The sequence below is a fragment of the Lissotriton helveticus genome, chromosome 1_1 (genome assembly GCF_964261635.1).
Source record: "Lissotriton helveticus chromosome 1_1, aLisHel1.1, whole genome shotgun sequence".
NCBI classification, from domain to species: domain Eukaryota; kingdom Metazoa; phylum Chordata; class Amphibia; order Caudata; family Salamandridae; genus Lissotriton; species Lissotriton helveticus.
In genome coordinates, this window is record NC_136057.1 from 312078555 (window position 1) to 312100773 (window position 22219).

Sequence of the window (22219 nt, forward strand, 5' to 3'; positions counted from 1 at the left end):
GCATTGGAATGGCTGTGGGTCTGCAGGCCTGACGAATGATAATGTTGTAAAGAAGCCTTCATGTTATGTCAAATGATTTGTCTTGTTGTAAGCCTGTTTTCCACATTTAGCGTGGTGGTCTTTTCGTGCCTGTACATATGACAGTCCTCAATAAAACACAACACTTGGCAGCCTTCATACCTGTAAAACGGGATTATATTTCGGTATTAGTCTTGCAATCATTATAAGAACTCCTCTTTGAACCATGTTTAAACCTTTCACCTATTAATCCTCTGCATTGTTTCAGACCTAGTTTATAAATGCTTCTGCCTGCCATAGTCTGTGTACTGCTTGCCCCTTACCATCTGAATGCACCCAGCTGCTTGCTATCTTGTACATAGCATCAGAAACGGGAAACGGCCTTAATAATGAAGTTTTTAAAACGACTGACCTGGACAAAGAATTTAGAAACACTTCATAAACTATAAGTAGTTATAAATCAGCTACGCTATTTCAGCCAAGAGATGTGCTATTTTGCCATCGCAACCATTGCTATTAAGTGGGAGGATTGCCTCTGTTCATTCATCACTTACTCATTGGCACTTAGCGTATAACTTAATGTAAGCCCAAAATATTTAACAGGTATTGGGAAACCTATACGTCTATCTTTAATGTGCCAATGCATGTAAATACAGGCAATTGCAAATGCTGTTTAAATGTTTTGCGTGCACAAATGCTATTTATCACATCAAAGCCTGCTATATTGACTATGCCAGTGCTGGCAAAAAGTCCCAAAAAAGGATTACTTTCTGTACACAAGGCATGAAGGTGATAAATGTCACAAACATTGTGATTGAGTAGTTTTCACATGTAAAATAGTCCCTCATGCATTTCTATGAAAACACGTCCTGGAAACAAGAATGGAGCACCGATTAGTGAAAAGCACGAGAGCCCCCTCATGTACATCAATGCAAGGACCAGTCTTCAGCTTCGGAAGGTTACATCTTATTCCATCAAAACCTGGTGTACTTTAGAAGTTGAAAAAATATCAGAGACCTGTGAAATAAATTCTTCTGCCTTCTTTTATTGGGTTTATTGATTTCGAAACTCTAGCTTAATATAGGGCTGATTAAGTTCACTTTTTACACAGTCAAAAAACAGGGGGAGGTAGAGGTATCAGTTAGGTTCACCCACCTTACTCAGTTATGAACACAACAAACCGGATTAAGAACCTAACTATGGGAGAGAAATGGGACTGCCACTCATATGGAGTAGGAAAGCCTACTATCTAGAAAGATGTGGTACCCTGTACATAGAGACACTGGTAGCCATGTAGTATTTTCCAAGTCTTCTTTATTGGTTCCATGTCAAGGTAGCATCAATCTCTGTCCAGCCATCTCTGGTCAAGTACCAGCCCCTCCAAGAGCAGCCTGCCTAGCTGCTCAGCCCATCTCTAACTGTCACCACTCATCCACTCCGGCACCCAGGCATTCCACACATCACAGTTACATCAACATTCCGTAACCAACTCACACTCTGGCTGAGCATCCAGGAACACCAAGGCTGGTTTACATGTAAATGCAATATAGAGAATATAACAGAAGAGTTTGTCTTTCTAGAGTCCCCTCACTCACCAGGGTTTCCCCTTGGTGGCATGCTTCATCATAGGGGTCCTCTCAATCTGCTGCGGATTGAGGCGTGCTGCGACTTGTGAAATTACGTAGGAGCACTTATGTGGAAAAATGTGTAGTGCAGTGATGTGGAAAAGAAAAAATGGTTAAAAATACCTAACTATTGAGCAAATACTTTATTCCTGCTCCTAGCTGGTTTGTTTAAAAAACAGGGGTGAATACTGGGGAAAATAACCTAACCCCGATGAGTCAGGTGTGCCTAGTATTGGTCGACATGTTTCGAGCCTCCCCTAAAGCTCTTCCTCAGGACCATGCAGGGGCCAGCCCTGTGCGTACCACTCCTAAGTAACATATAAATCAGGTAAGTAGAGAAAATAGAGTGAAACGTGGAATAAAAGATGCCACACCTAATGTGTATGCACTGTTAGTTGAATACATATGATTACACAATGATGCGTAGTATCTGTAGTAAATAAAACAGAACACAGTTAGAGCAACAATGGCCTGCCAGGTGATCTGGCAAGCATTGTAAATATAGGCGGCGTTCTAATCCGTATAAATGCTCCTTTATAGTATGTGTAGTTATCAACTACCTTGTTTTTCGTCATGTTTTGTTGGAGAAAAACATACAAGTGTCTCCAGTGGAGATGGTGGGTAAGTGCTATTAAAAATGACATGGACACCACGTGACACACCTATTACGAACATGTACAAATCAAGTCATATACTTGTTATAAGGCTGCATTAAGCCCCATGGTCTGGCAGGGGTTGAGGTGCCCGTTGTCACACTCTATAATAGTAATGGTAACAAAGGGTTTTAGTTAGTGACCCTGTAGAAAAACGGGTGGGAAACCGGGGATTGCCCGATGCTTCAGAATACTTAAGACCGATGAAGATAAGATGATGACGCATGTCACCAAGGGGAAACCCTGGTGAGTGAGGGGGGAAAGACCAACTCTTCCTTCTAGATAGTAGGCTTTCCTACTTCATATGAGTGGAAGTCCCATTTCTCTCCCATAGTTAGGTTCTTAATCCGGTATTCCTGTTTGTTAAATTCACTTTTTAGGTTTTGCCTGCAAATGCTCACGTAGTGAGCATTCGCTAAAAAACCTATTGAGTTCTATATATGATCGATGACCCGCCTCTGCCTCTCATTGGCTAGCTCCATAAATGGAGGCTAGCCATTGGGAGACAGAGGCTGTCAATCGCGCTTTCTCCCGAAAACGCGATTCGGGGGCGTTTCTGGTGCTTTTTTTAAGCCCCGCCCCTTTGTCCCGGGCCGCGCTGCGATTGGCTGCCGGCCCGGGACACCCCCGTGACGTCATTCCCGGGCCGCGCTGTGATTGGCTGCCGGCCCGGGACACCCCCGTGACGTCAGCCAATCACAGCGCGGCCCGGGACCTGACTTGTCTCTCTGTGCTCGAGCACCAGCAAGATGGCGCGAAGAACAAGAACTACGCGCGAGCTCTACAGGCTGAGGTTCTTCGAAAGGTGTCCGACCGTGGCACAGCGTTTGGCGCACACCTGGCCAGCGCCGGCTTCTTTCACGTGGGGCCAAAGGACCGGGTCCAGTGCCTCTCCTGTGGGGGCATACTGAACTAAGTAAGTTTTCGGCTCTGCTGTCTTGCTTGTAATGCGCGTGTTACGTACACAAAATGCCTCGTGCGCTGGGTTCACGTGGTGCAGTGGTTGGAAACATTTAATTACGCGTTGAACTCTCTGAGCTGTGAATGAGGTCCATGTGATATTACACCGTCTACCAGCCAGGGACGTTTATAAGGCAAGACCAACGTGGGCAATTGCCCAGGGCCCCCACCTCCCAAGGGCCCCTCTGTGAAAGTGAAATTTCTCTCTGTTTGACCTCCGCCTCTCTCTCTCTTTTCAAGAAGCGGGTCCTCTCATACAGAGTGCCTGCATTTCTATTTTTCCATTTCAAGCACTGGTCCAGGTCATAACATATTTCAACGGTTGTGTTACCCTGTTAAAGTTTAATATAATTCAAGTGTTATTTGGCATCACAGAGGGTATACATTATTGTGATTGCAATTATTTAGCGCTTACTACCCTGGTGAGGCGTCGATGCGCTTTTTGGCAATTTTCAGGGAATGGTTTATAACATTCAAACTTGTTCTGCACAGGTGCCCCCAAAATGTCTTGCCCGAGGCCCCCAAGATGCACTACTACCACAGCCTTTCATGCTTTTTCCAGCGGGGACCCGTCTGTCAATATGTGCCACCCCAGCTCTGATTATGACCCCTTTTGGGGTGAACTATCTGCATGAAAGTTTGGCGGGGCCTTGGTATAGGAGTGGTAGGAGTGGGGTGGGCGCATTTTAGTGTTTCGGGGAGAACGGGAACTGTTTACATGTCACAGTATTGAAAGAGTTAAACGAAGGGACTGCTCTGATTTATTGGGGCGCTTCTCCCCACGGGTTCGGTTGCGGGGGGGAGGGGGGGAAAGGGTGGGGCTTAAACTGAACTCTCCCCAAGGTGGCAGCAAGTGGCTCGTGACTGTCACCGGAGCCCCCAGACAGCATTGTAGGAAGAGACAGTGTATGCGTTACTATGATGCGTTACTGTTGCCGAAAGTACATGCCACTATTACATGGGTTCTCCAAACCCCTTTTTTTGTTTCAGAGTTTAAGAAAAGCAGGTGCTGCAAATGTCATAATAACAATGTAATCGATGTTGAACAAACCCCTCGTGGCGTGCCACAGACGGAACTGCCTCATGGTGGTTAAATTATAGCTGCAGTTAATATCTAAGTTAGTGGTACTCATTTTATCTGCTCACATAGATGAAAGTAGGAGGGGCTCATCCGAACATGTGTTGCCATGGTAACACTGAAAGCTCTGGAGCAGTCGCTCAGCCCGAAGAGCTCTTACCCTCGCGGGACAAAGCCCGTCTCCAGAAACAATGTTACAAGTTTTATGTAACTTGCTGAGAAGATAGCGCTGTGTGCCATAGTTTGTGGCTTCCGGGCACTGTGGCTAACGACGAGGCATATTTACTTGTAGGGATGACCGAAGATTATTTTTATGAATGTACAGTAGAAAAGGCTCCTCTGTGATTGAAAGGTGGGACTAGTTAGCAGAAATAGTATCTTCTGGCCAAGCTGCTGGGTGAGCGTCCAGCGCTTGCGGCCCACATGGAAGATGAGGCTGGTGAGAACCAAGAGGGCCCTGCAGAGTAGGGGAGGTGACTACATTTTGTTGTTGTTATTTTCTCCTCTGTCTTTACTTGAGGCCTGCAATTGATGTAACCTGTAACGCTCTGATCCTCATGTAAAGCGCTCTGATACCTCGGGGTATAGCCAGCGCTATATAAAACTTCTCAAAAAAATAAATACACATTCTGTGTCCTTGCCACGAGGCCTGGAGCTGCCCCATCCCAGTGGTGGTTTGCCTTTATTTCCTACATTCTGCAAACACTTCAAGTACCAGAATGCAATGCAAGAGGAATGTGTCACACTCGACGTGGAGCTGAGTGAGATCTCTGCATGAACAGAATTGTCGCCTGCTCGGATACTCTAAGTGCTCACTCACTCATGGTGTTAATGTACTCACGCGCCCAAAATGTTACCGTTCACAGCATGAGTATACATTTAACACTGAGTGCCAAGCCGTGAGTTTCAGCCCCAGGGAGTGGAGTGTTTCTGGCATACCGTGTGTTGGGGCTTTTATGGTGACGTGGTTCCCTGTGTGCTGGCATCGGCCGAGCAGGTGTTGCGAATCAACAGTGCCAGGCTGAAGTCTTGCATCTGGGGGTAGTGTGTAAAAACGCCTAATGAGGTCAGATAAGGACCCATCAGTCTGTGCACCCCTCTTTCTGTACACCAGAGGTCTGCCGAAGCTCCGGCGCAGCCTTTATCACACTGTAGGGGAGAGTTTAAAGGTGGCTCGTCGTGGGAGGGGGTGGGGGCGCACTGTCACCCTGTGACCTCAGCCACACTGGCCAGTTCTCCCCTGTTAAAGGAGACGCCCTCATCTTCAATTCAAATATTGCTGTATTGTGTCATTTCATGTCTCTGTCCTAAAGCATCTCTTACTCCGGGGCTTACTCATTCGCCTTTTATTTGTCGGCGGGGGCTCCCTCTCCCATCCTCACCCTAAACCCCCATTTACTTTCTGCCCCTCTGTAGCGCTTTGACACAAAAGTGGGGCGTTTAAGCACTGCACAATTTCTCACCTTTACATATCATGTACCCACCTCCCATATGTTGTACACTCGCCCTATGTCTAGTGCCTGCTGCCCTCTCATGTCCTTCCCTGCCTTATGTCTTTTTTCCCCACTCAGTGCTTTAAAGCAGAGTAGAGGAGGGGTAAAGCGCTATAGAAAATGAACAATATGACATATATGACTGACTGTCCGCTCTCTGTTACTCCTCATACTCCGCATCTCATGAGCCCCTATGCTGAAGTTGCCCCTGTGCTGGCAGTGCTTTTTTTGTAAAATAATTCGTGCCAGGGCCTTAAGTTGTCTTCAGACTCACACGTGTGGCGCTATCTAATGTACTGTATCTTACTAAGCTCTTGTATCTGGTGTAACTTGTAACGCAACGATCCTAAATGTAAAGCGCTCTGATACCTCTTGGGTCAAGTTCGCGCTATATAAAACTTTACAAATAAAACTTTACAAATAAACTGTAGGATCTTTCGGGTAAGTGCAATGCAGGTTGCAGGAGCATCAGAGTGTACAAAGTACCTAGGTTCGTATACGCTAAAATAATACAGTATGTACCGGTAACGGACAGTAATTCACTCCAATGCAGGGAGCCATTAACATCATTGTTTTCAAAAGGAGCAGGTCACGCTCCGCATCATCTCGTGAGACTTCAGGAGTTACAGCCGCGCGCCGTTCAAACACAGACCATGTCCCGAGTAACGCGTTTGTGATTAGCGCTCAAGCAGTGCAGAGACTCCCGGCTGAACCAAGGTAGGAAGTGCGCCTCCGTTCTCATCTTCGTGTCGGTAGGGATGATTAGAACTGCAGAACTACCAATGTGCAGGTCCGTACAAAAGCATTTCGCCCAAGTAAGAGTTGGCAGTATTAACGAGGAGCGCCTATGAGCAGCGCCAGCCCAAATACTCCTCGATTGTTGTTAAGAGCACTGGTGGTGACAGACCGCTTTTGAATATCGCATTGGTAAAACCCTTAGCGAATGCACGAGAACTGCACAATGAGATGTAAACTTGAGGCTAAAGTGAGCACGTATTATACATTGGACAATTCACACTTTACTTAATCAGAAGTACCATGGCTGTGTATTGTTGCTTGCCGAACGAGTGCCGCACATTGAAGCTATGAACTGCTATCGAAGCACTAGATGCAAACCGCATGGTACAGGTATGGCCAGTAAATAGCACTAAGAAACACTGGGCCTCAGAGGCGGACCAAACCATATACTAAAAAAGTGGTATAAGAACCACGACCCAAGTGGGGCTCTGTCTGAGTGTGTGTGGGGGGGGGCTCTGTCTGGGTGTGTGTGTGGGGGGGGGGCCTGTGTGTGTGTGGGGAGGCTCCGTGTGGAGGGGCTCTGTGTGGGGGGGGCTCTCTGTGGGTGTGTGTGTGTGGCATTTGCGAGAGATTAGGCTATTGCCATTATAAATGACAATGCCATTTATTTATCTGTTTTCAAAACGAACACATAAATAAAAATGTTGTCATTTACAATGCCAATAGCTCTAACTTCTACAAAGGCAAAACCGTTGCATTGTAAATGCTTGTTTAATCACTATCTGGTTATGTTAAAAATAATAACCAAGCGGGAGAGTGGTGCATTTTTCCTTGAACAGTCACCTGCATGATTAAATGTTTTTCCAGATTTTGGTAAGAAGTGGTGTTCAGTGATGCAAATGCTTAGAGTTGCTTTTACTTCATTCTACTGATTCTGATAGTCTTGATGGGAGAATGATCAACAAATAGTTTGTGGTATTTAATTTAGTTTTTATTTATTTTTCAGCTCGGCTTTGCGTTTGGCAATGTGGTGGGGATGTACCTGGCTCAAAACTACGAGGTTAGTTGCCCTAAACAAACTGTATGTCTTAGCATTCTGGCTATCAATGAATGGACAAGGAAACCATTCATTATGTTGTGAGCTACATAAGAGACCAGAGGGAATTGCCCAATTTTGTAGTGTTGTCTTGACGAACTCCATCCATTTTCTACTCATTCTCTCTGCAAGCCAGTCTGAAAGAGAGAGAGATCACAACTCTGCAAGATATGCAGGATTATTTTGCTTTATCATTGTTTTTCTAAAACGTTATTTTGGATGAACTGCTGGTTCCTAGCTGTTATAAAAACAATAATTGGTGAATGTATTATGTTTCGCCTATGTTATTAATAATAAGCAGTTTTTTGTTGTAAGTTGGAGCTTGCTGGGTAGTTGTACAATATACGTTACAGAAAGTCTGTTAGTGTTATGACTTGAAATGAAAGAGGGAAATAATAGAATTCATTGATCAAATAGCAAAATTATGTGTTTAGAGGAGTTCTGACAACTTTTGGGTCCGGTGCCGCTGCACCATTCAAACCATGCACGTGGTGCCTGCAAGATTACTGCACTTATGACTGCTTGTTTAGTTGTAAAATATAGCAATATTAAGTGTTTAGAGGAGTCTGATAGCTTTTGAACCTGGTGCCATTGCATCTGCTGCACCATTCAAATAATGACCCTGTTGCCTGTAAGATCACTGCACTTGTGACTGCCTGTTTAGTATTAAAATATAGCTACATCTGGTATTTAGTCGAGTTATGACAATTGGCCTTGTGCCACTGCACCTGCTGCAGTATTTAAATCAAGCCCCTGTCAAATGGAAGGTAACTGCAATTGTGGCTGCCTGTTTAGTAGTAAAATATTGCGTGTTTAGAGGAGTTCAGACAACATTTTGGCCTGAAGCCACTGCACCTACTTTACCATTCAAAGCATGACCCAGGTGCCTGAAAGATAAAGCCACTTGTGACTGCCTGTTCACTTGTAAAATATAACAATCAGTGTTTAGTGGAGTGCCTGGAGCTTTTGGCCCCAGTGACACTGTACCTCTTTCACTATTGAAATCCTGACCCTAGCGCTTCCTAGATAACTTCTCTTCTGACTGCCTACTTAATTGTAAAATGTATCAATATTAGGTGTTTAGAGGAGTTCTGACAATGTTTGTGCTTGTGCCACTGCAACTGCTGCACCATTCAAATCATGACCCTGTTGTCTGCAAGATAACTGCACTTGTGACTGCCTGTTTGAATTTTAACAATAATCTGTGTTTAGTGGGGCCCCTAGAGCCTTTGGCCCTGGTGCCACTGCACCTGCTGTACTATTCAAATCAAGTCCATTTTAACTTCAATTGTGAATGCCTGTTTAGTAGTCAAATATAGCAATATTATGGGTTTAGATCACAACCTTAGGAAGAACATTGAAAGGAGAAACATAGGCACTGGGAGTAAGAGATATGAGGTTATTGGAGTGTAAGGCCCATACTGATGAGTCGGGTGCCCTCCCTAAGTTATCACATAAAGTTAACAGCACTTTTTTGAAGTTAATGAAACCTGGTCCCTGCTTTCAATAACCAGACACTAAAGTGGAGGTAAACAAACCATAAAAAGCTATATATCAAGGGACTGACTCACACTTTCAACAAACAATTTAATGAGTGTTTGAAGGAAACATTTTCTTATAAGTTTAGATTTGTTTTTACTTCCTTTTTTATTCCATTTGTCAATTAGATTCCTGACCTTGGAAAGAAGTTGGAGAACATCAAAAAAGATATGGAGGCCAAGAAGAAACCCCCAAGTGATTGAACCTGCAGTCGATTCTCGATGGACATTTGCTGCCATGCTGGATTAGGGGGCCCAGTGATTGCTGTGGTGCTGCTCACAAGATCTGCCTGGTTCCATACAATGTCTCGGGTTCTAGCAATACCCCCTTTGTTACTTTGCTGTGTGTACGCCATTGCTTTCGCCTTTTTGGCTGTCCGAAGTGACAGAGAATTTAAGGTGCTTTGTGGCTTCTGAGACTTATTTGGAATTTTCAGAGGGAACTAGGATAGAATTCTTCATAGATAGCACGCAGCCTAATGTGTACATGAATCTGTGGCACAATGCTGTGGTTGAGGTGGCGACGTGTGGGCAGAGTGGGTAGGTATTTTTACCCTGATTTTGAACATATGCACAGCATTGCACACTACTCATTATATATTTAATTTGGGACAGTAACCGCTGATTTCACCCGTATAATTCCATCACCGATGATAAAATGACATTAATGGAAGGGACATGAACTTAAAATGGTGCTAGATGAAATTTATAGAGCACTTTGGTAGAGTCTATGATAACGTATTTACATCCGGTACACGTTATCTTCTAGTGTATGTAACTTTGAAATCATCAGGAATGCAGAAGAAACCACAGCATAAGTAACTGTGTTAAATGAATCATCTTGTGTGCTTTTAATGCCTTACTCTACAATACTGCTCTCCTTTATTGCATTTGCAGCTGGTTATCATTCAGTTATGGATCAAATGATGTTCTGAAAATCTGTGCTTTTGTTTTCTCACGTGAGTGATCATAATTTTAAGTGTCTCCATAATGTGTTTAACAAGTACCATTGATCCACACTAATTGGCATCTCAACAGGCATGTGCTTGCATTGAAGTAGATGAACCACTTATACAGTGCAGCATTTGATTTTGAATCTCATTACTGTGTTTATGTTCATGCTCTATACCACGATAAATGCCATCATGCCATTGAATTCCAATCCTGCTTCACCCAGATACAGTAAAAGAATGCTTTCACTATATTTGACTCCTCCTTGCTCTTTTGGGGTGTGGTATACTGTGTTGTATAACTTAAGGGGCAGGATTTATTTACTGTTCGCGTTATTTCATATTAAGTAATCACATTAATCTTTAATCATTTCCTCCTGTTCTCTCCTTTCCTGCCCATTTGTGTCCTTCTGTAACCTCTTTCCATTCCTCCCGTCACCACCTCCTTTTTTGTTTCCTTGTAGGACTTCTTTACCTTTTCTTCCCTGTCGTTTGTCCCTTTTTCCTCTTATGTTATCTGTTATCTAGCTACTTATAAAGCTCGCAGGTACTCGATCGAGTGTCCTGGTGCTGAAGACCTTTTGGCGGTGCTGACCAAGTGCTGACCAGGGTTTGATTTATGTACTATTGCTGGAATATTTATACCGAAAGGGAGTCACCGTTCCTAAGAAGAGAGAGAAAAAGAAGGGAAGTAAGAGGTACTCTCGTCGTGTGCTACTTTAACTGCAGGGGGCAGTGTGTCCTCATCTTGATGTCCTCACTCACCCCGAAGGTTGTCATGCTTCATCATTGGGCTTTTGCTCCTCGTCGGACCGGGGCTGCAATGCCCTACGGGTCCCCCGAAAGGTCTCTTTTGGAGATTTTTTGATGAAGCCGTATGAGTGCGTGAGTGTAAGTGGCAGTGAAGTCCTAGAAGGTGTATTAAAACCTGGTTGGAGGGAGAGTGATTCATTTTTATTAAGGTGATCCCTCTGTCATTATTAAAACAAAGTCTATGGTGCTGCTTTAAGGGGTATTCTGTCCCTTGGTATCTGGGTAACTATATGTCCCTAGTGGGTATATGTTCTGGTCCACATGTTTGGCACTCTAATGGTCTCAGGGGGAGATCCAGGGCGCTTTATCAGGACAGAGTGAGAAAGTTGTATCTACACTAGCCCGAAAATGTGGGTGCCCCGGATAAATAAAGGGAGTAGAACTTCCCTTAGTAGGTAGGGTAAGAGCCAATGAGATCAGTGAGGGTCACTTGAGAGGGTTCTCTCGGTGCATCTGGGCTGTGTCACCTGTGTGCCTCTCGCTGCTTCTTGAAGCTCTGGTTGAGGTCTCTAGCTTATGCCCATGCACTGCAGGGTTGGACAACAGAGCCAGTGCCCCAACTTCCGTGGGTTTCTGTCTCCACTGTGGACGGCCAAACCTTGCTGCGCATAACTGTTGGGTCAATGTCCGCGGACTCGATAATTCTCGCCGAGGTGCCTACGCTAGCCATGGGTCCCTCTCTGCAACTCTGGGCAATAGCTTGCTTAATCTCCACAAAGGCCCCATCAGCGCCTGGGATGCCTGGCTTCACCTTGGGGGTGCCCAGGAGGGACCATCTCACAGGGAAAGCCAGGACGGGTTCCCCAGCGGTATACAGCACCAGGACACTCCGAGATGGAGTAACAGTGCGCTTTACAAGTATACTTACCTTACCTTACCTTACCCTCCTTAGGTGTCTGACCCACGCTGAGAACAGTGTTCATTGTGCTGGATTTGTAAATCTGGAGACCCAAGGACGGTCCAGGGTACATAAGAAGGGGTTCGAAGCCACAAATCCGGCAATAACATATTTATTACCTTTACATTAAAAAAAAATTCATTCGAGGACGGGGTCCCTTGGGATCCTCTTCCCTCAACCCTGGGGTCAGGGTTGGTTCAACATGCCCCCTTATGGCATTTTTACTTTTTTTTCCCCTTTATAGTCCTTCATACGCTGTTGGCGAATGGCAGAAGCAACAGTCCAATCGTGTGCTTTAGGAATGGTAACTACGGATTAAGGGTCGAGATACCTCTAAAGTGATATACTCAATGTCATTTAGCATGTCATGAGTAATGTAATACGTGAGGTCATAAGCAGTGCATGGTGTAGGTGCAAGTTATATTTAGCTCAGTAACCCATAAGAGGTGTGTTTTCTTTTTTTTTTTTTTTTTTTAATCTAGATCATATTCAGCCAATTACCCCACAGCGCATTGCCTCTGTCCAGCCCCTGTGAGCATCCAATCCTCCGGTCATAAGAAGCGGGAAGTAGAGCTTGGCCCTGCTCCGGGCCCTGCCGCATCTGACCCAACCCCTTGTTACACACGGCCAAGGACAGTGCGTAGTGGGGGATTGGCCTTCGTGCCTGGTCTTTGTCCAGGTCCCGCACTCCATCCCACATAGTCTTTGTCTATGTGCCACAGAGTGGCCAACCCCTGCATGCAACAAGCCCCTTGCAGGGTAGTTGGCCGAAGAGCCTGGCCTCAGACACACAATGCCCCGCAGATGCCTAACCCAAATTGTATTATTTATTTAGTTTTTTAATTTTATTTCAGTACTGAGGGACACTTGTCATACTCGTCACTTAAGCCTTACCCCCTTAGTACTGTCGTACCATGTAAGCTTGCACCGTACCATGGGGCAGGATGAGGCTTGAGTGGTGGTACCCACAGATGTGCTGTGGTACCTCGAAGGGGAGGTACCACAGATATGTTGTGGTACCTCGAAGGGGAGGGGGGTTGGGGGCTCAGTACTTCTGTTGTACTTATGATCAATTTTTATTTGTTTTACATTTTGGCCTATGGGGGACATCTCTCTGAGTATGCTATTCTTGGGCATCCTCTTTATCATATACATTTCAGAACCAACCTCTTAAAGTCCTAAAAAGTCTGCATGGGCGAATGATTGTTAAGGGCTAGAACAAACATAGTACCCTTGGCAGAGAAGTAAGTTCCCCAAGCCAGGAAATCGGTAGACTTGGCTGTCTCATTAAACAGGCACAGAATTGTAGGTTGGTTTAATTTGGGTGTAGAGAATTAATATAACTGAGGATCAGGCGAGTTCAAAAATGAAGTCTGCTAGCGTGGTGATTGAGCTGAGAGAGCATTATGGAATTCTGATTTGGGCATAGTGAAACATTTTGGTTTCCTCCCGGTTATGGTCCGTTTTTCGCTAATTCAATGTTTTGTTAATATGTTCAAAATCATAAGGCAATCTGCATTGCTCCGAGCTTCGAATGGGCCAGGTTCTAACACAGAATTCAAGGTTGAAGTGAATGGGTGTGTAAGAAGATGATAACGTGATCAGTTGTAGGCCAGAATTCACAATCCCACATTTTGAGCATGGTCAGTAGGAGTAAGTTCAGAGACAGATCCCATATGATTTGGCAAGTCATTACCTTGTCCATATGACGCCACGGTTTGTCTGTGCCTTTCATACTCCTCTATGTTATCACCCGCAATTGGATTGCCTAATAGTATACTTTAAAAAATGGTGTGGCTACCCCGCCCCACCCTCCCACCTTATATTGTAGTCTTAGGCGTTGTCCTCTTCATAAACATTTCCGAACAATACACTTAGAGTCCTTAAAAATCAGCAGCACGGGAGAGTGATTGGTAAGGTCTGGCACATATACCGGTAATTTTCCTAAGCCAGGAAACAGGTAGCAAAGCACTTCTACAGAAATCGTCACTCAACGATGCTAGAAGAGGTGCTCAATTGTAACGATGTAAGTCAATTACTTCTGGTACGATGTTCACCACCAGATATTTAATATTTTTCATGCCCATCGAATGGGGACTTGCTTCTTGATCTGTTGTACCTGGTCCTGGAGAAGATTCAGATTCATTATCTCTGATTTGAACTCATTGATTTTAAGGCCTTCAACTTTTTCATATTCATTCAACAACTCGTTGGGTGTGGGGAGTGACTCAGCTGGAAAGGTAAGTTTTAGGAGTACATCATGAGTGAATAGCATCATTTTATGGAAATGTAAACCAAATTTGAGTCCCGGTATCTTTGCATCCTCTTATTACCTTGCTTGCCAGCAATGGATTCAGTGTTGAGTGCAAATAGGAGGGGAGAATGGGGACATCTTTGAGTTCCCCTCCCCACTGTAAAAGCTTCCGATGTTGCCTTATTTACAGCTACTTTCGATGTGGGTGCTCTATATCCTACCATGACCATCGCTCTGAATCTCGAGTCAAATCCTGTTTATTTCTAACACGTTATCCATGAAGTGTCAATCCACAATATCGAAGTCCTTTTCGGCAACCAGAGTAATAAAGACTCCTGGGATGTGTTTGTGTTTAGCCTTTTTGATCAGGTGGATTGCACATCTACTGTAGTTGAACATATACCTAGATTAAAAAAAAATCCAGCTGGTCAAGGTGAATAATGTCTTGTACGACAGGCTCTAGCATTGTGACTAAAATCTTTGCAGAGATTTTTACAGTGATATTCTGGAATGCGATCAGTAGATATGAGGAACAGAGGTGTGGTCTTCACCCTGCTAATGAAATGCAGGCCTCTGCCATAAACAGTGTCTCATCTTCAGCTTTGGTGAAAGTATTGAATGCCTTTACCAGGTTAGACGTTAACAATTCTGAATAGGTTTCATGAAGCCCTCCAGTAAAGCCACCTGGACCCATAGCCTTCCTGGTTTTTATGACAGCTCTCACTTCCTCAGTGGTTATCGGGACTTTCAGAGATTCTTTTGTTCTAATGTTATGTGGGGAAGAGGGCATGTCTTTAAGAAGTTTCTCTGATCTGTTGCTGATAAGGAGTCTGGGGAATAGAGATACTTAGAAAAGCCTCAGAACGCTTCCCTCTTATCCTTATCCTCCGGTCCTTTCCCACAATCCAGAACTTGAATCTCTCCTATATATCTTAATTTCCTTTTAGTCCTAGTACCCTGGCTAAGTGTTAGCCGGTCTTGTGAACTTGTATATGCATTGTAATGGTGCTATGATCATTTCCACCTTGTTGGAGGCAGTGGTATTGCATCGACCCTGTGGGGTTATCTCTATATACTGCCTCAGATATATGTAGTGTTGCAGGGATTCTGCTCAGACACAGAACTGTAAACAGAGACTCGGGACCTCAGTGAATTAGGGTGTGCCAAAAACTCACCTTAGTACCCAAACTCCCCTACCAGACTAGCAATCATTGTCACATTAGCTCTTAGTCCTATAGCAAAGAAACCAATGATTAGACAACCCAAAACATGCGATTTAGGTTACCTCAGGTAACGTGGGAAACATGAGCACAATTTCGTTATACTCTCATACCAGTCCAGAACAGGGAGTAAAGGAAGACACGAGCCAGTTTAAAATGTTTATTTCAACGCCGTGATCTCAATTGCAGCATTTTAGCTAATACAAGCAGACATATGATAAGAAATAAGATTGTCAGCATAGTTACTATTCCATAAAATACAAAGGGGTAAAGCATGTTATAATGCTAAATGGAAACAGGTTAAATATATACCTATATTTCACCCTCCCTTGCTAGTAGGTTATTTTATAACTAAAGAAGGTCTCTTAGTCTTGCGTAGCTGACTCCATACCCCAGAGATTAGCAGGAGTGAATCACATAGAGTTCTGCACAAGCTCTCAGCATACGAATGTTCTCCAAATGTGTTCAATCATGCCTACACAGTGCATTATTAAAGGCGCCAGTATCTGAAGTGGCTGCAGCTGCATATGTGTTATGTCTAGAACGTGCGCTGATCAGTTCGAACAACAGCCACATTGTTGAAATAACCTTGAAAGCCTTGCCACTCACTGTACAGACTAAACTTACAAAGCAAGTCTAGCAATGTAGAAAAACAAGTTATTCTCATGTGAAGCAAAACACTCCGCCTAACTCTAAACAATTAAAAAGTGTGTGCCGTGTGCAAAAGACAGCAGAAAGGTAAAATGGCGTTTAAACTTCTAATAAGCTCATGCTAACTTAACACTGTGTGAATGCAAGGCTCATCCCCACTACACCCTCCCTTGTTCAGAGCACTGATAAGAAGGGGGCAAATTTGGAACGCAGAGTTCAAGTTCGAGAGTTAGACTCAAGTTCAAATTGCTACAACGGAAAAACAGGAGCAAACTCTAAAATTTGAAAATACTCCAAATTAATAATTAGGGCACAGTAAAGCCAATAGGCCTTAAAAAAAACAACAAATAGCAATAAAAAAATCCGATGTCCAACATGTGACGTCAGTCATGAAAGAGAGAGAGAAGAGGAAATGCATCTCACTCCAACAGTGCATATGCACAGTACGTAGCAACAGCCTCCAACAGGAAGTCATTGTTCTCATCCGAAAACATTTCAGCCATCCAATTCAATAGCGGGAATGAACATACATGTTCCTCAATAACCGGAGCCTCCAGTACCATCAGAGGACAACTCGGGTTCAATTCAATGTAACTGCGTGCCAAGAAGTCATGCGCCACTGCAAAAACATTCCAACGTCTCAGGACTCCATGCATCGCTGCAAAGGCCATAATCCCGCCGCCAGAACAAAACAATTCATGGGCAACTAAGGGGCTCATCAATTGATCATAATCCGCGTTGGCAGACACCGTATTGCAGAGACACAAATCCAGAGCCCATTCGAAATCGCAGCTCAGGCAATGAAAGACAGGCTGGACGCATGTGAAAAAGGAAAATCGAAACAATCTATAAGCTGCACTCGATGTAGCCAGAGGCAGCGCTCCATAGTAATCGAGCATTCGGTTGCGAAGCAGCAACAGCCGGGGCAGATTGTCATGTAACACAGGACGTGCATCCATTTTTAAATAAACAAATTAATAGAAGCACTCCGGCGACCAGAGCGAGCATCAAGGGAAATCCACCAAAAAGGCTGGAAAAATTCGAATGAAAAATTGCTGGGAACACACCAAATATAGTCTGAAAAGAAGTCACAAGGCCACTACTAACAACTTTAAACAAGCATTTGCAATGCAATAGGTCTCGCATTAGGAAAGTTTGAGCTATTGGTATTTTAAATGACACATTTTTTATTTGTTTTGTTTTTGAAAATAGTGAAATTAATAGCTTTGTCATTTACAATGCCAATAGTTCTAACTTTCGCAAATGTGACACCGATAGCATTTGTAATGCAATATGTGTTGTATTTACGTGACTTACATGTATTGATATTACAAATAACAATGGCTTTTAATTTTTCTAATTAATTAATACTTAAATAAAAGTTATTGTAATTTCTAATGGCAATAGCTTAAACTTTTGTAAATAACTTTTGTGAAGATTATGTTCAGTGTATTTTATTGTGACGAAAATCCAGTAACAGAAGTGGAATATTAAAATTATTTTGTTACATTTGTAATAAACCTTGAAACATTGAGAGAACATATTTGAACCAGTTGTTGAATGGTTGCACAGATTGATGCTGTGGTGGTGCTGAGTGATGTGATGGCGAACGAGTGATGCTGTGGCATTCAGTGATGCTCTGGTAGCGCATAGTGATGTTGTGGTACCCCTGAGTGATGCTGTGGTGGTGCTGAGTGATGCTGTATGCTATGCTATGTTTTGTTTTGCTTTCCTATGTTTTGTTTTGCTATGCTATGTTTTGCCATCCTATGCTTTTGATTTGTTATGCTATGTTTTGTTATGCTATGCTATGTTTTGTTATGCTATGCGGTTTTGCTATTCTATGCTTTGCTATGCTATGTTGTTTTATTATGCTATGCTTTGTTTTGCTATGTTATGTTTTGTTATGCTATGCCTTGTTGTGTTTGATATGCTATGCTTTGCTATGCTATTATATGTTTTGCTATGCTATGTTTTGTTGTGTTTTGTTAAGCTTGCTATGTTTTGTTGTGTTTGCTATGTTTTGTTATGCTGTGTTGTGTTTTGTTATGCTATGTTTTGTTGTGTTTGCTATGTTTTGTTATGCTGTGTTGTGTTTTGTTATGCTATGTTTTGTTATGTTATGCTATGTTTTGTTATGCTATGTTAAGTTTTGCTATCCTATGCTTTGTTTTATTATGATATGCTATGTTAAGTTTTGCTATCCTATACTTTGATTTGTTATGCTATGTTTTGTTGTGTTTTGTTATGCTATGCTATGTTTTGTTGTTTTGTTATGCTATGTTTTGTTATGTTATGCTATGTTTTTATTTTTTTATTTAGAGCGAACATCAGATGAAACAAAATTCATAGTCATGGCATACAATTGTGTACTTAAAAAACGAGATTCCAATTAGCAACTTATATGATACGAACAAACAAAGAAGAAAGGAAAACAAGAAGTTACAAAAATTCTTCCATAAATAACTAGCATATAAAGACAACACAATCAGGGTTTACATGTTTCTTATATCGTGATACCAGCGGTAATTGGAGACCATATTTGAGCCCCTCGTATTCTTGCCTTTTTACCCTGTGTTTCATATATTGCTACCTCTTGCTTATAAACTCCAAGAAAACGAGTTAACCACATTTGGAAAGTTGGGGGCTCAACTTCTTTCCACCGTGCTGCCAACATGATTCTAAATACCGCTATCCCCAAGAATAGAGATGATTCCTCCTCTTTACAATGCCCGCGAGTGCCATCATGGCCGAATAAGTAGAGTGTAGTTGATGTTTTCACTTTATGCCCAAAGACCTCTTCCCAATAGTTGGAAATCATTTTTTTGCATAGGTCTAGTTTAGGGCATTCTGCAAACATGTGTATTAGATCTGGCGGTCCCTGCCCACATCTCGGACAATTACTGTTTGTTCTCTTGCCCCACGCAAATAATTTTACAGGTGTAAAACATAAGTTATAAATGGTTTTGTAAAGTTGGGCCTTAAGGTTAGATGCTAAAAATAATGTAGCCGAAAATGACAAAGACAGATCAATATCAACATTTGGATTTCCTAATTTATTGGACCAGCCTCTCTCAATACATTCCATATCATCTTTTTGATTCTGAATCAACAGTTCGTAGATAGTTCCTATCCTAGTAGTTCGTTTCCCTATCATATCCAGCAAGGGAACATTATCCATCATAATTTTTGGGGATTTTTGATTGAGGGCAGTAAAAACTTGGATATATTTAAGAAAATCATTTCTAGGGACAGCAAATTTTAATTGCAGATTTTGAAATCCCACATTAGGATCATGGCAAAGAACGTCCCCCACTGTATTAATTCCCAGGCTCTCCCATTTTCTAGCAAGCCCATCATTACATTGACGTGGTAAGATTGAACTCTGCCACAAGGGAGTATACTTTGTATATTTTGGTAACAATAAGAATTTAGAAACTCTCTTCCAAATATTCCATGCACTATATATAATCTTGAATTTAGTTTTATTGAAATAAGATGGCTCTAACTGCCTAAGCAATAATCCTCTGGCTTTATTGCCAATTGCTAGTTCATAAATTGATGGTATTTTCTGAGCTGGCATTAATCCTAACGCTACTTTAGGAATAAATAAAGGTGCCATATGTTGAAGAAGGGCTGCCCACAAATAAAGCGTGATATTCGGGATAGCTAACCCTCCCAAATCAAGGGATAGGGACAGATATGGAAGAGCCCTCCTGATTTTCCCATATGATGTTGTCATCTACCATCAGCGGGATTGCCTGAAATAGGTATAATACCTTTGGAAAGATATTCATTTTAATGAAGTTTCCCCTACCTATGATAGATAAGTGAAGATTATTTACCCTTGAGATATCTTTATTAATATTTCTAACAAGGGGCTCATAATTAAGTTGGTTAATAGCCTCAACCATGGGAGAAATACATACTCCAAGGTAAGTGACCTAGCTGACCGGACCGGCAGGCAAGCACGACTATGGACTAGAACAACTGAGGGCTTTGACTCACAGCGAGAGATTCATTCCCGCTCAGCCGCTTGGAACGTCCCGCGGCTCGTCTCTGTTCTACCGTGCATTTTTAAGTGCAGCCTTCAATATAAATATACAAAAAAAGCACGATGAAGATGTGAGTTTCAATCAGACAATACAGACCGCCCAGGGCGCCTCGGATCCCGGCATCCTTGACACTGCATTCAGAAACAACTGAGTGGCACTTTCAACTTCTCTCCACGCAGCCCCTGTGTAGGCTGAGAAGGTACATCCTTACCCAGTCCTCGTCCTGAGGAGAACCTAGAATCAATAAGGTTCGAAACGCGTTGACCCCCAGCCTGTGTTAAAAATCAAAGGGTGCAGCTAGGGACATACTCAGACCATTTACGTGGGCCCTATCTGCAATTTCTTTAAAATTACTATTCACAGGTGTCATGTGACAGGCAGGCTATTCCATCCAAGTTCCGCCTTGTTCACAGGTTTTGTTACTAAAGGACTGGTTTATTTCTTACATGAATTGCTAAGAATGTGTTTAAATTGCAATTTTTGTGTTATTGAACCTAGTGTACAGACTATAGTTGGTGTCACCACAAGATTTTGATAATATTTTTTTCCTTTAGTGTATGGTTACTTCATTGCCATATAGTTGTATATATCTGTATATATTCTTCCATGTTTTTGCACTAACTGTTATGATGGAGTGTCTATTTGATGTCATGTATTTTTTGTGAAATAATACAAAATCATTTTTGAAAATGTACTAAATTTGTTGGGCAATATTTAATCCCGTGGCTACACGGCATGCTTTGGCTGTGTGTTTCCAAATTTTGTCATTAATAATTCTGATCAGCCATTTTGTTCTGTTTTGCAACTATTGGAGGTCCAGGCTGACCAGTAGTTGGACCCTACACCTTTTTGTGCACTATATGTTGAAGAAGGGCTGCCCACAAATAAAGCGTGATATTCGGGATAGCTAACCCTCCCAAATCAAGGGATAGGGACAGATATGGAAGAGCCCTCCTGATTTTCCCATATGATGTTGTCATCTACCATCAGCGGGATTGCCTGAAATAGGTATAATACCTTCGGAAAGATATTCATTTTAATGAAGTTTCCCCTACCTATGATAGATAAGTGAAGATTATTTACCCTTGAAATATCTTTATTAATATTTCTAACAAGGGGCTCATAATTAAGTTGGTTAATAGTCTCAACCATGGGAGAAATACATACTCCAAGGTAAGTGGCCTTATCGACCTTATATGGACTCTCATACAAGATATCAGTGCACAAGACCATCGTTTTATCTCTATTCAGGGAGCAGCCTGAATATAGGCCAAAGATATTAGTGATTTGCTCAATCTCCTGGATTGCCTCCGCGGGGTTTGGTGTTAATACTGCCACATCATCGGCATATGCTAATACTTTAGTTCGGTAGCTATTGGCCATGACTGGTTCTATTAGATTAGATGTAAGCAGTTTTAGAATTAATGGGTTATTATACAGCGTGAATAATATTGGTGAGCATGGACAGCCCTGCCTTGTGCCCCTTTAGATTTTGATAAACTCCGACTCCACCCCCGTACCATAAGTCTAGCCCTGGGGGTAACATATAATGCCTTGATGGCCTTGGCAAACTCTGGACCAAAGTTGTTAATTTCCAGGATCCCCCATAAAAACCTCCAAGTCACTCGATCGAAAGCCTTCTCGGCATCGAGCAGTATCATCGACATCGGTCCCCCCGTTTCCCTCATGATGTCAAACAGAGAAATTGCCCTACGGGTATGATCCGTGGTGCCCTTTCCAGGTATAAATCCGTGCTGCCACGGGGAGACCAGCCGTTCGACGACACTGCTGAGCCGATTCGCGAGTATCTTGGAGTTTGGAGTCTGAGTTTATCAACGAAATTGGGCGGTATGAAGATGGATATTCCGGGGGTTTCCCTTTTTTAGGAAAAATAGCTATATTTGTTAGCTGCCATGATTCTGGTGACGTACCATTCCACTGTACCCCCAAGAAAAGATCTAATAAATACGGTACTATTGTTTTTTCAAGCGTTTTGTAGAGATCCAGTGGGATTTTATCTGGACCGGCAGCTTTACCATTGGCCAGCTCTGATAGTGCAGCTTGCACTTCAGTGATCGAGATTTCACGTTCTAGATCTACCCTGTTTGTTTCATCTAGCACCTGTGCTGAACCAGTTTCATTTACCCATTCCTCTAGGAATTCTCTATATTATATGTTT

The 22219-nt window shown here is 42.8% G+C and overlaps 1 protein-coding gene across 1 annotated transcript in view; it reads left to right on the forward strand.

The window, feature by feature from the left end:
* STMP1 (short transmembrane mitochondrial protein 1) overlaps positions 1 to 10401 on the forward strand; it is a 68646-nt gene extending 58245 nt beyond the window's left edge. The window contains exons 2-3 of the mRNA XM_078671757.1: positions 7572 to 7625; positions 9329 to 10401. Of these exons, the coding sequence (XP_078527883.1) occupies positions 7572 to 7625; positions 9329 to 9403 (129 nt within the window). The 3' untranslated portion in view covers positions 9404 to 10401. The remainder of the gene's footprint in view (positions 1 to 7571; positions 7626 to 9328) is intronic.
* Positions 10402 to 22219: the final 11818 nt, after the last annotated feature.